The 12,616-nt window shown below is 46.9% G+C and overlaps 1 protein-coding gene and 1 long non-coding RNA gene across 4 annotated transcripts in view; both read left to right on the top strand.

Moving 5' to 3' along the window:
- The window catches only part of CRADD (CASP2 and RIPK1 domain containing adaptor with death domain), an 80,537-nt gene extending 78,078 nt beyond the window's left edge, over positions 1 to 2,459 (top strand). For all 3 annotated transcript variants that reach the window (XM_069773593.1, XM_069773594.1, XM_069773595.1), the window contains one exon: positions 317 to 2,459. In XM_069773593.1, the coding sequence (XP_069629694.1) occupies positions 317 to 612 (296 nt within the window). In that variant the 3' untranslated portion in view covers positions 613 to 2,459. The remainder of the gene's footprint in view (positions 1 to 316) is intronic.
- A 4,228-nt stretch (positions 2,460 to 6,687) lies between these two features.
- On the top strand, positions 6,688 to 12,322 carry LOC138682519 (uncharacterized). Its single transcript, XR_011322631.1, has 2 exons — positions 6,688 to 8,051; positions 8,317 to 12,322. It is a non-coding gene; the product is annotated as an uncharacterized lncRNA (long non-coding RNA).
- Positions 12,323 to 12,616: the final 294 nt, after the last annotated feature.

The following is a 12,616-nucleotide window of genomic DNA, read 5'->3' as shown; positions in this document are numbered from 1 at the left end:
TCACCACCCCAAAATCTATTACTTTTGGAAGTCTTGGCTTTGGAGTAGAATTCTGATATCTGGATTATTGACACCCAAAACCTCAAGGCTCCCTAGTATGGTCCACTGAGCATTAGTTTTCCTTTAATTAATCTTCTGGTGGATTATGTAATTAATTTTTCTGGGTGAGTATTGTATTCTGTTTCTTTAATTAATTAATTCTTTCACCTCAGCTTTGCTTATTCCCTCCTTTGTCAAGGACTTACATTAATGTTTGCAGCATTGCCTAGTGACACATGTATGCATTTTCTTTTTCTTTTTCTTGTTTTTTTTACAGCTATAACTGAAATTGCACCGTGTATTTTGAAGACTTCACCAACGGATCAGCAGCTGAACAAGCTTGCGAGGAGACTGGGACCCGAATGGGAGCATATAGTTCTGTGCTTGGGTTTGTCCCATACTGACATCTATCGATGTAAAGTCAATCACCCTCACAACCTGCAGTCACAGATCGTAGCTGCGTTTGTCCTGTGGAGACAGCGTTTGGGGAAGAAAGCAACAATCCAAAGTCTGCAAGCCGGTCTGATGGCAGAAGAAGTGGATCCTTCTGTGATACAGTACATGCTTGAGTGAAGCCTTGCTATTGATTGGGAGCTTTCAAGTACTTCTTTAAATTAAATAAAGAGGATTCATGAAAATGTATGTTGAAGATCTGATGCCTCAAACTGGAAAAAAATTAGGTTGGGAACTGTGGTTTTATTAAGCTTAAACATTCCAGTTTTCTGTGGCATCTTGTGACTTGTAATTCTTTTCATGCCAGATTAATTTTTAGCAGGCATTAAAAACTGGATCACTCTTTCCTGTTCGCTTTTGTACTATTCCAGTGGGGATATAGGGTGACACTTAAAGTCCTTGCAAGCAGGCGGCCCTGCAGTGAGTTCAGCAAGGTTTCTGGTTTCATTGCGGCAGCAACACTTGGTTTAACCTATTTTCTGGACTATGTAGCAGCCTTTTTTACTGCTGTTCCACGCTAGTTCCCTGATACCCCAGCAAGAAATGAGAATAATCACTGTTACTAATTTAACAATTTTACAGCAGTTATTGCAGGTGGCTAATTTCACATTTATATAAGTTTTAGCACATACAGTTTCTTGCTAGGATGGATGGCTGCCACCTTAGTCTGCCTTTGAAACCGGCCATAAGTGGAAGTAACAGGAACCTAGTGTGCCTGTGAGGATTTCTCCCACTACTGTTTAATGGGGGTAGGTTTCTGTAAGGAGACAGGCACCGTGTGTGTGTGCCATCTCTTAGCGTAGCACGGGTGGGGAGCTCTCAGGGAAGACACGCAGTAGAAAAGTGACCAGAAGACAGGCAGGAATAGGCAAACAGAGCAAAAAAGGACATAAAAAATGAGACAACTTCTAAGTTGTCTTTGTTTGTCTCCGCTAACAAACTGGGAGACAACCTGGTGTCCGCTGAGTCTTTGTACTGTGCTCTGGATCCACGCAATCTTGTTTCACAGAAGTTTTACTCTTAGGTCAAGTGTCCATAGGCACCCTTCTCTGACCACCGCATGCCCAACAGGGTACTGAAGTTTGCGGGTCCTTTCTGGTCCAGGTGAACTCCCCACTGCTCTCCTTCCAGCTTGTGCCATCCACCAGGCTCATTTACTTTCTACACTTCTACACGGCTGCTTCAACGGGCCTGTCCCCAGTTCTTTGCCAGCTATAATTGTACCAGCAGTGATGATTAGATTTTATCCAGAAGAACAGTAAAGCTTGGGCTTTTCTCCTCCTTCCCTCCTGTTAAGATTTTTTTCCTGCTGGAACAAACCGCTGAGGTTTTTGCTGGCCGGGTGAGTGGGGATCAGTCCACAGGGTATGTATCCAAAGGCGATGGAAGTGACCAGCTGCTCTCTGAGACCTGATTATAAGAGGCAGAATATGTTTTAATTCTCCCTGAGCAGTTTGCAGTAAATGAGGAACAAAGTTTGCATGCAGGGTTTCCAGGTCAATTTATGAGCAAGTTATGGTAGACTGTTTCATCTACAGAGTCATTGCCAAGTAACTTCCCGTCCTACGAGATCTGGCCCATATAATTTAACAGCTTAACAGCCTTGTCAGAAGTCTTTATTGGGGCAAGAATGAACTTTACTACCTTTTTTTTTTTTTTTTTAATTCTTCCTATACCTAGATTTTGGAAGACATTTGGGAAATTAGGAAAAAGAGATTTTAAGGAAATCCTGTCTGCCTTGTTTTCCAAAAGCATGGAAAAGGAAAACATATCCTGGCAGGATCAGCTCCTGCAGGTCCCAAATCAATCTGGTGGTATTTTGGTTTTAATCTTCTGTATACAGTTCTGACCTTCAGTAAATTGTGATCCTGTTATACCTCGCTCAGATCTTAACTAATCGTATCCTATTATGGCTACTTACAGAGTTTAAGTCTATCAACAAATCCCAAATAAACAACGTAAATCAATTTAGGCCTTGGGATTTATTTATTTTTCTGTTTCATGATGCTTTAATGACAGCATATTCTTTTTTTGGTTGAAAACCATCCTAGAGCAGGTGTACAGGCATTTGGCGAATTCATATGAGCGCAGCCAGGCGTAGGGAGTGTGATGAGGACTCTGAAGCAATTCTGCCAGTGAGATGGGCAGGAGTGTGGTCTGCACGGTAGGGAAGAGGGGCGAAGCAGTGCCCTCGGCAGCAGTTTGGAGGAGCAAAAGCTGGAGATGAGCAACAGGAGAAACTACTGAAAACATGATTTAGAGAAAGAAGCTGGCTCCCGGTGACATAAATGCAAGTACCTTATCTTGTTCTGAGCCAGCATGGACCAAGTCTTAAAACAGACTGGTTTCCAAGGGAGTCATCCCCAGTTAACCCAGCATAAGCGCCGTGTTCTGGGAAGGCAACCGGTCCAGGCAGTAAAGCAGTGTAACGGGCACACTCTCAGGGCCCTGGTACCTTCTTCTTTGGGTGAACTTTGCATTTCATGTTCTTAATTTGTAAGACCAATGTCAGGTTATCCATAACTAATCTATTCAGAATCGGTTAAGAAAAGGTTAAGAAAACAGCCTGGAGTAGGTATGAAGTGTCACACCAAAGAAGCCTTCCTTACAAGTCAGGTATCCCTCTGTATCTATTATGGGCCACTGGAAACCTGATGGGTGAGTATCATGTCAGGTAATTTCTTCATTTGGATTGGTCTTTAGGTGGGCTAAATTCAGCCTCCCAGCAGTAGTACTGAAATTACAAGAGCCACAGCTAGACAAGGAATTTAAAACCTGGCCTCTCGTATTGTAGAACAAAGCACTTGTTTCGTAATTTATAGTTACTTTTACATTCCCAAGCCCTAAATTAATGCTGTAATACTTGAGTTGCAAATATTGAAGGGAGAGGTTTACTTATTTTATGAGATTGTTTCCATTGCTGTTATTTTTAAATTCATGGAAATGTTCCTATTAGACTCTTCAGTTTTATTAAAGCTTGTTTTTGCACTGCACAAATGCAGAGACACATTTACCTTGACAGTAGTATTCCTTTAACCCAGTGGATTTTTCCATCCCCTGAAAAATATTTTTCTTCTGTATGTAATGCTTTATTTTGCACAAGGATGCAATTAAGACAATTTAATTCTTCAGACGTATAGCAAGGCCTCTTATTCTCTCTTAGGAGAGCCAAAAGGTCTTAAAACATTTATTCTTGTCTGGCTAATTTGTGAGCAAATGTTATGTATTTAAATCTCTCTCGTAGACAAGCCTGCGACTTGAGTATTGTTCAGGAGGGAGGCGACTCGGTGAGAGAATTTCCCCATCTCTCCCTTGCGCCACCAGTTTGGGTGATGACGGGGGGGGCTTGCGCAGGGGCTCCTGTCCTCCCTGCCCACCGTGCCCCCCAGGACGGGGGCATGGCTGACGGCGGGGGACAGCCCCTGGCAAGGACTCGTCCCTCTTCCACTGCTCATTGCTTGCGTTGAGGCGCGGGACCGCTCCGGTCTTCGGGCTAGTGCTGGGGCTCAGGGGCATGGGTTAGCCAGCAGCAGCTGCTCTCTGATGGGTTTGGGTTTCTTCACCAACGTGGAAAAAGCCTTTCTAGTGAAAAGGGTATTATTGCTATCTATTTATTTGTGGCAGTGATTGGGAGCCCTGAGAGGGGAAAGCATAAAGGTGGGCCCTGGGGACCTTCCACTGAAGTGGATGGCTTACCTTCTGTCCTTGGAAAAAGTAGTCATTGATTTTCTTCCTTGGTCTATAAAGGAGACTTTGAGATCCCATTTAACGCTCCTAAGTGGTAAGTAGGCTTTATAAAAGCTGTTTTGTACTCCGCAAGTACAGGTGGACTCGGCATAGCAATAGGCATGGCCTCAGAGCGCTGCTTCCCACCTGTACAGAGCAGCAGGGATGATCACAACGGAGGGATCTCCTCAGGGCACAACCATGTCAAGGAGGCTTTATGCTCCAGTGGCTGGAGTGTAGAGTAAAACGAAAATGCAGTCGTCTTTGAGCCGCTTCTCCCAGATGACGCGGGGGAAATTTCCATCTTGAGTCGTGTGTTACAACGGTCATTGATCTATGGAATAAAACGTTTTGCAAAAGGCTGGAAAAATAAACAAAGTCACATTATATTCAAAAAACATAAAAGGCATGCTCATCTGATGCTAGATGTGGTTGTGCTGCCAGTTTTGTTTCCTACTGGAAATAAAAATGGTCTCTGAGAGCTAATCTGTTTATAAGCCTCCATATTCTCCATAGCCATAGACTAATGTCAGGGCATAGCAGAAGTAAAGCTGAAAAGGCAGTCCCTAAAAGCTTCGTGTATTTACAATGAATATTCAAAAGCTTTGTCCAGATTTTGCTAAATGAAAAGAATTTTGACTTTCAAGATGTCTTTCTAGCACCTGATAAATAGACCTAAAAATAAATCCAGTGATTTGGCTTTTTTTGGCCTGAATACAGGGTCTTTTTTAACTGATTTCCTGAGAAAAAGGACCATTTGCCGGAAATGGAAATATCTTTGAAATATCTTTCCAGATTAAAAAAAGAAGTATGTGTTTTAGCAGAATTCACTTCTGAACCTCGCATTTTAGATGTGAAAAAAGATGAATTGGCAATTTCCCTTTGAAGCTCTTGGGGAGAGCTGAATGATCAGTAGAGCTGATAACGGCACAGGAGGACTCCCGGCACTCCTGCAGCAGTGACTGCATTAAAATGTCTGCACGTGTTACAGATACCATTTCTGACACTGATGTCTGGTCCAAGCCCCAACAGCCAAGAGACAAAAAGTCTCTTATTAACTTCAATGCGCTTTGGATTAGGCCTTCTTTAATTGGAACCTGCTGAAGCGTGGTACTTTTACTACCTCCCTTTGAAAAGCAGTCTTTATGGATTTGGGGCAATAAAAAGGAAAGGGGTTTTTGTGGGTGTAGTAAGCACTCTAGGTTATGGGGTCCTCTTTTCACTGCCTCAAGTGCTACTTTGCACTATTCACTTCAAAGTAAGCGTCACGAGGAAGGAAAAAGAACAGAGGAGTGGAGCCATTCGGCAAAGGGTAGGGGTATGTTTCCAAAACCGAGATCATTTTGAGTTCTGGAATATGAATAATCCCCGAAGAGGTGGGATTTGATGGCTCAGGAGATTGTTAATAGATTCATGGAGTTTTCCACCTCGAGATCAAGGGTCCAAACCCACATTAACCCAAAAGAAATGCAACCTAATGGCAGTCTGTGCAAAACGAACTAGGCGTTTTCTTCCTTCTGTCTTTAGGACTTTCATTTCTGACCTACGCAGCGCCAGCCCTTGCTGTCAGACTTCGAAAAGGGCATAGAGGATTGAATGAGCCAAGTACTCGAATGGCCCTCTGCCCAGAAGAAGGACAAACCCATTAGACGCTGAGAAGGCAAAGCGGGCAATGTGAATTGCCACGGCTGGTGTTAACGTTCACGTGGTGTACGCAGAGAGGCCATCATCTTGCCGGGATGTCACCCAGACCTCCTCCACCCCAGCAGCAAGCTCATTCACAGAGAGAGGGTCCACAGAGATGTCCCTAACAAGTCCTTGCAGCATACGCTCAGAGGCTGTTTTCACTTGCTGGCTAGTTATTACTACTCTCCTGCGAGGGCTGTCGTAGCCCTTCCTGAGGATTGTGTGTCTAGGCGTAATATTTAACTGCCCAAAGTCCTGTTCCTGCATGACGGAGTCTCCTCCATGAACAGGCTGAGGGCAGGGTAGGACAACACCTTAGCTGGCAGCACTGCTCAAGCGCAGATCCCATCAGCAGCGCTTCTAGTTGAAGATACGTTTCCAGAGTCACGAGTTATTTTCTGATTAACAATGCCTCTTTTTTTCTTCGATTCAGAGCTGATCCAGCACTTGCTTCCTGGTTTGATTTCAGCGCTGGTAGAGTGAGTTTTGCCCCATGATCGGGACGCTGGCACTTGGCCATTCCGCAGCCTAAGTCATGCCCCATGGCACGGGGCTCAAAATGAGCCCTTCTGACTTTCAAAAGATGCAAACTCTTCCAGCACCTGGGACATCTGCGTGTTGCTGTTCACTGTGATTTCAATCATTAGCTATTTTATTTTTATTGACTCTAGTCTTCCATCTGCGCTGTTAATTTTGGATTATCCTGAAGGGAACCATTGCAAACTAGAGCGGGGGTATTTTTTTGCACGCAGACTGAACACCGTTCCCTAGGAAGTGGACACACAGAGACTCTTGCAGTCCTTTGATGTTCATTTTGATTTTTTAGCGATACTTTCTCTGCCAGGAGGGTGATGTTTCCCAGCTCACAACCCTGTGAACTCCAGGAAAGGGCTGGGAATGTTCCCACTTGGCTGAGGCCGGTCCAGACGAGCCCACAACCACATTTGCCTTTATGGCACCTTATCAGGAGCGGCGCTGGGGACACACGGCACAGCCATTGCCTTTGAAAGCCCAACGGGCACCCAACAGCCCTGAAAAAAAAAAAAGGATATAAAGAGGTACTAACAGGAAAATATAACTTTCAATTATCTGAGCAGGCAGACCTCAGTGATACCACCTTTTATGAGGTAATTTTATTTTTATGGACACATTTGCTAGGCTTTATTTAAATAAGAAAGCAATTGAGTAACTAGAGCATGTGGAGACTCCTGATAAGGATCCGTCTTTCAGGTTATTAAACAAACTGCATAGCAAGTGCTCAATTATTCTTCAAAATGCTTAAGCAACACCTTTTGTTCAGATTCCCATCTAGAATTACCTCCCAGTAAGTTGCCTCCCAGTAATTTCCAAGAAGCAGCGTGCAATCAGCACACACCCCTGTTCTGGATAACAAAGACTTCTGAGAAAAATCTCAGGACTAACAAACAAGCCACGTAGGGACCTGGGAAATCAAGCCTTCTGAAGGAATTTTACTTGCTTCGCACTGGGCTCGCTGTGCCATCGGGTCTGATTGCATGTGAAATGAGCCTCAATAATTAACATATCCTTCCTCTCCTTTGCTGGTCCTGACTTTGCAACATTTGAGAAACCACTTCAGGCTGCAACTTGTAGAGCGATGCGGGCTTCTGATGGGCAGAGTTTGACGAAGGCGTAGTGAGCCCGAGATTATTTACTTAACGCATGCTTGGGGTTTGCTGTCTGAGCGAGCGGCCGTGGCACAGCGAGCAGGGTGGAGCGCTGAAACCTCTGCGGAGCGGAGAGAGCTCTGAGGATCACGGGCACGCTTCGCAGCCACGGTTAAAACGTGTCGACACGGGCCTTGAAAAGGTGACCGGAGGTTTTCTTCCATGTGGTACACACAGGTTTTCTCACCCAGCACCAAGTATTTGGGTCCTACAGAACTGGGGGGGGGGGGGGGGGGAAAATCAAACCCCTGAAACTAGCCATCTAAAGCAAGAGGCACATCATAGAAGCAGGCAAGAGTAATAGCAAAGATCTGAAGAAAACCAGACTGGAAACAAAGCCCTGAGTCTGGCTGATCACCCTGTTGTGAATTCAAGGACTGTGATTTTTCTGTTTCAGCTGCAGACCGGGCTCTGTGTCACGGGTTGTTGGCTTCTCCGCTTCCATGTCAGCTCGGGGCTCTGGTGAGTCAGCCCCCGGGCGCCTGGTAAAGCAAAAAGGGAATAGCAAACAGGTCAGAGAGGGACACGTGTGCGTGAGCATGTAGAGGACTTAAATAAAGGGATGGGGAGAGGAGGGAGGGGAGGGAAGGAGCTCCCTGCCTGCTGGCTCCCTGTCCATGCCACGAGGCCACGTGCCGGGAAACGTGTCCTCTGACGCCAGCAGGTGCCACAGCAGGTCGGATTTTTCTTTCTCTCTCTTTTTTTTTTTTTTTCCCTCTTTTCCCAGGCAGACACAACCAGCACATCAGATTTCACCCTGAAATCCAGCTGACGGGCTGACTCCAGGTTTAACACGCTTTCCTAGAAGGGACATTGCTCAGAGGGCACGCCGCTGCCATTTCCAAAAACTAATCCCCCCGAGGCGCGCGTCCTGGCAAGGTGACAAGCCGCGAGCGACCGAAGCGAAGTCGTCACCCAAAGAAGCGCCGGCATGGCCGACAGCAAACGCTCCAGGCCGCGGCTGCTGCCGTCCGAGGGACCCGTGGCCACCGCCACCACCCCGCGCCGGGCCAACACCGGGACGCGTGCCGGGCAAGGCTGGGGGATGAGCCCTGGCCACCCCATCCAAGGCCTCCCGCTGGGTTTCGGGACCCAGTTTTGGGAGGTGTTTAACCACCTGAGCGGTTGGGCGCAGCTTTGGTGGAGCTGGAGAGCATCAGGAGAAGGTCCGGCTCCGTCGGCTGCAGAAACCTGCCCGCTGCTCGGAGGTGGGAAGGGGCTTGCCCAGCTCTGGTGCAGGGATGTGAGTCAATTCCTTCAACAAACCGGCAACCGAAATGGCAGGTTCCGTGGGAACTGAAATAAGTCGACAGAAAGGTCAGAGGACCTCCCTCGAGTGTCTTGTCTTAGGGATGCAGGTTTGTTCTCCTAAGTGTTATAAATAAAGCACCGTGAGCGTGGAGAAGAGGAACGGGTGAGTGCTGAGCCCGGTGCTCCTGCTCGCTCCTCACGGCTCCCCTTTGCTGTTCGCCCACCCCACGCTCGCAGCCCATCCTGCTCTGTCTCTCCCACTGTGGACGTTTTCGGCGTGGGCCTGCGTGGACCCTCAGGGGCACATTTCGGTCCATCTCTCATTTCCCCGTCCACCCCGCAGCGTATTGCCGATGAGCCCAGCAGAAATCCTGCAACGAGGAGCGTTGGCCCGATGAGCTGGAGCTATCCATGCGGTGGTGAATGCCACTTCCCCTGGCAGACAGCAGTGTTTTTCATTAAAAAGCCAGCATTTCTCGAATAGTGCCATTGTGTTCTCCTGTACTTGAGCATGTTGGCAAACGCTTATGTTTTTTAAGGGCCATTACAGCAACAAAGTAGGAGTGCTGCACAAAAGTAAGCCAGAAGTGCAGCTGATCAGCAGCAGCGTCGAAGGGCTGCCACGTTCGCCGCTGTGAACTCTCCTGGGAACATAAGCTCGGTAAGAGAGAGAGGAAAAGATGAACGGCACCATTTGACAGTGGCTGTAACTAACATGGTAGGAAAAATCCAGACCTAGTGTATGAGAGATGATCATATGGCATAACAGAACTGCTCATCTGTTAAGCATTACTAAATGCTTACTATACTAAGCATTGCCAATCTCCAGGAAATGTACCTAGGTGAAGCTGAAGATTTTAAAATCTAAAACTGATGGCATAAATCAAACCCTTCTTAGGGTCCTGCAATAAGAGGAGAAAAGGAAATTGCTTTTCAGCCCAGAAAGCATGCTCCTGGTAGCTGATAAACTGGCTGTGACTCCCCACGGAAGGCACGATGAATAGCGAGAGAACAAATATCAGAACTATAATGAGCCTCCGAAGGGGGACAGGCTGCTGCTGGAGGAATTTGGGGCTGCAGGAGATCCCCTTGGGAGGGAGGGCAGTGGGTGGGAGGGGAACTGCCCCCTATGGGTAAGGGCCTCTTGGGTACCTGGGGTGGAACTGCTTAGCATCCAGAGGCTTTCCTGTGTCACTTTAACTGCTTAACCCTGGAGCCAGAAAGCGTATCCAAGGAAAAACGAAAGCACCGATGCATTTGCACCATGCCAGCCAAAAGATGAGCTGAGGCCTTACTGAGGTTGGGGGTGATGATCCTGAAGCAAAGTAACCCTACAAGGTGGAGACCTGACTTCATCCCTTCTAGCTTTCACCAGCTAAAGATGAGGCAGGCAGCCTTTGCTGCTCCCATCGACAGCAGAATGGAGGTGGGCACCACTGGCCGGCAGCTCAGCCCACCAGTCGGGTAGATGCGGGTGACATCTTCTAGAGGGATCTCTTTTCAACTGGCTGTCGAGGGAATGTAGATGACTTGCTTTGGCCAAGCATTTAGCATTAGAAACCCAGAGAAGGATCCATCTACCTTTAGACATCTACCGTAGAGACACCTACGTCAGAGCGGATCCCCGTCATGTCCTTTTATAGTCAAGGGAGAGAAGCAGGCACCTTTTGGGTGCGATTCACCTACCTTTCCTTATGTTTTTGCCACGATGAGACAGACAAATTCACAACCCAGTGACTATAATTGAAGCCTAGCTCATCTGTAGGTATGTTCATTAATCGAGATGAATCCCATCCCTCGTGTCGGATTAAACCAATCCCACCCCAAAGCCTGATTTTTGAGACAAGGTGCTTTCAGCTCCTGATGGTCCTGCCAACGCTGATGGCCCCTGCGGTAACGCTGCTGCCTCACCAGCCGTGGAGGTCCTGACAACGTGAGTTTCAGGGAGGCCTTTCAGGGGGGTAATAAATGGCTTGTGTATCCAATAAAAGGAAATTGAAACTTGGTAGACAAGCTTCCCTGGAAAAAGACCTACTCGGTTTGTAAAAACAGTTCACACACAGCAAGGGGGATTCTGGAACAAAATGTAGCCTTGTAATCCAGTTCTAGTCCTAGCTGTGTATAAACACAGAGTGGATCTCTGCTACAAAAGCAGATCTATTGGAGGAAGCTAATAAAGACGGGAGTGCCTAACAGAGGTGATAAACTACCAAGCAGTAGATGGTATATGTTACCTTGACCGAGATACTTCACTGTCTGCTTTGTGAAGCACCCAAGCAAAAACGTTCCACTTTGCGCCTTGTGAGAGGTTTGGCGGTTTGGCTTTTCTTTTTTTCCCCTTTTTGTTGCTAGAATTTTAAAAGCTTGAATTTGGAATAGTCTTGCATTTCCTCATGTCTGTGTGTCTCACCTCAGTGCCATTAAAAGTCATGACACGTAATAGAGAAACAGCTGTGCAGGAAACTTCAAGCATCTGTTTAATATTAATTGCATGTATTCCTAAAAAGTCATAGCATGTTTTTAACATTTCACTGCACATCTGGTGCGTCACTGCTTAGGGGGTTTTTTTTTTCATAGGTTTTATCTGTGAGTCACTGAGAATTATCAGCCACAAGCTGGCCAGACAGCAGGGAGATACACAGGCAAGTAAAATGGAAGAGACATTTCTAAATAGCTTCTAAAAAAACACAGCTCTAAACAAAAATGACAAAGCAATGCTGACTGTTAGCTGCCTGTCAGCAGACACTGAGCTATAGGGAAGCTAGGTTTAGGGAAGGAGAGCACATTCTATTAATAAACACTGTATGTTTTAAAAGATGTACGTTCCACGTGAATCCTGTCCCAAACCGTAAGCTGGGATTTCTTTCTCAGCCTGAGGAGGATGAGTTCTCCTGCAGCTGCTCAAAAAACCACAACTTGTCCCCTTCTGCTACACCCCCTTCCCCGTTCTTACCCCGACCTACTTGCATTTAGCCATCAACTGCTTTTCCTGCAGACTCAGCAAGTCTCACATTAAAGCGGTCTCTTGAACGTCAGGCGAAAGGTGTGTTCTTCAGCCTGACACAGCCCTGCAAAGCCTCCAGCTCCAGGAGGTCCTCCCATCGCTCTACACTGCGCTAGCCTGGGGGACCACGGAGCTGCAGCCCCCCCAGTCACGGAGCAGTGCCCCAGACCCAGGGGAAGGCACGGCAGCTGATCCCACCGGTGGCCACAAGCTTCTGAAAATTATGCGAAGTCTCTGAGAAGCTTTTTCTGAATGAATGAATGCTGGAGAAAAGATTTTTGCACATTTTTCTGTGTGTCCAACCACCAGGAGGCAAGGACCCTGATAAGTGTCACTATGAATGACTCCCTTTTTATTTTGGAGATCGTTTTTCAAGAGCTTGTCTTGTATACTGTGCATGACGGGGTGTTTCCCACTGTCAGCTGTTTGAAATATTTGCCGAGTGGTGACAACCAGTAATTAAGTCAGTAACAAATGATGATTTGAGGTGTTTATTAACGCATCAAAAAAGGACTAGAAGGCATAGATTTGGGAAAAAAACCACAGCTTAGTCCATGTTACAGAGCAGGTGCATCCCACAGCAAGCTCAGTTTAGAGAAATATGGCAGTAGGTCTACGCTGCGTGTGCGCCTGGGGTTATCTTTGGGAGATGAGAGGACCCACAGGGGCTGGGGCAAGGGAAGGAGGGAGGGAAATCACGGCACTGCTCTCATCCCAACGTGCCGCAGCAGGCACCTGCATCCGCACGCAGGAGAAGCGCTCTCAGTCCCAC

The sequence above is a fragment of the Haliaeetus albicilla genome, chromosome 28, assembly GCF_947461875.1.
Source record: "Haliaeetus albicilla chromosome 28, bHalAlb1.1, whole genome shotgun sequence".
Lineage (NCBI taxonomy): Eukaryota > Metazoa > Chordata > Aves > Accipitriformes > Accipitridae > Haliaeetus > Haliaeetus albicilla.
This window is presented reverse-complemented; position numbering and strand designations above follow the sequence as displayed.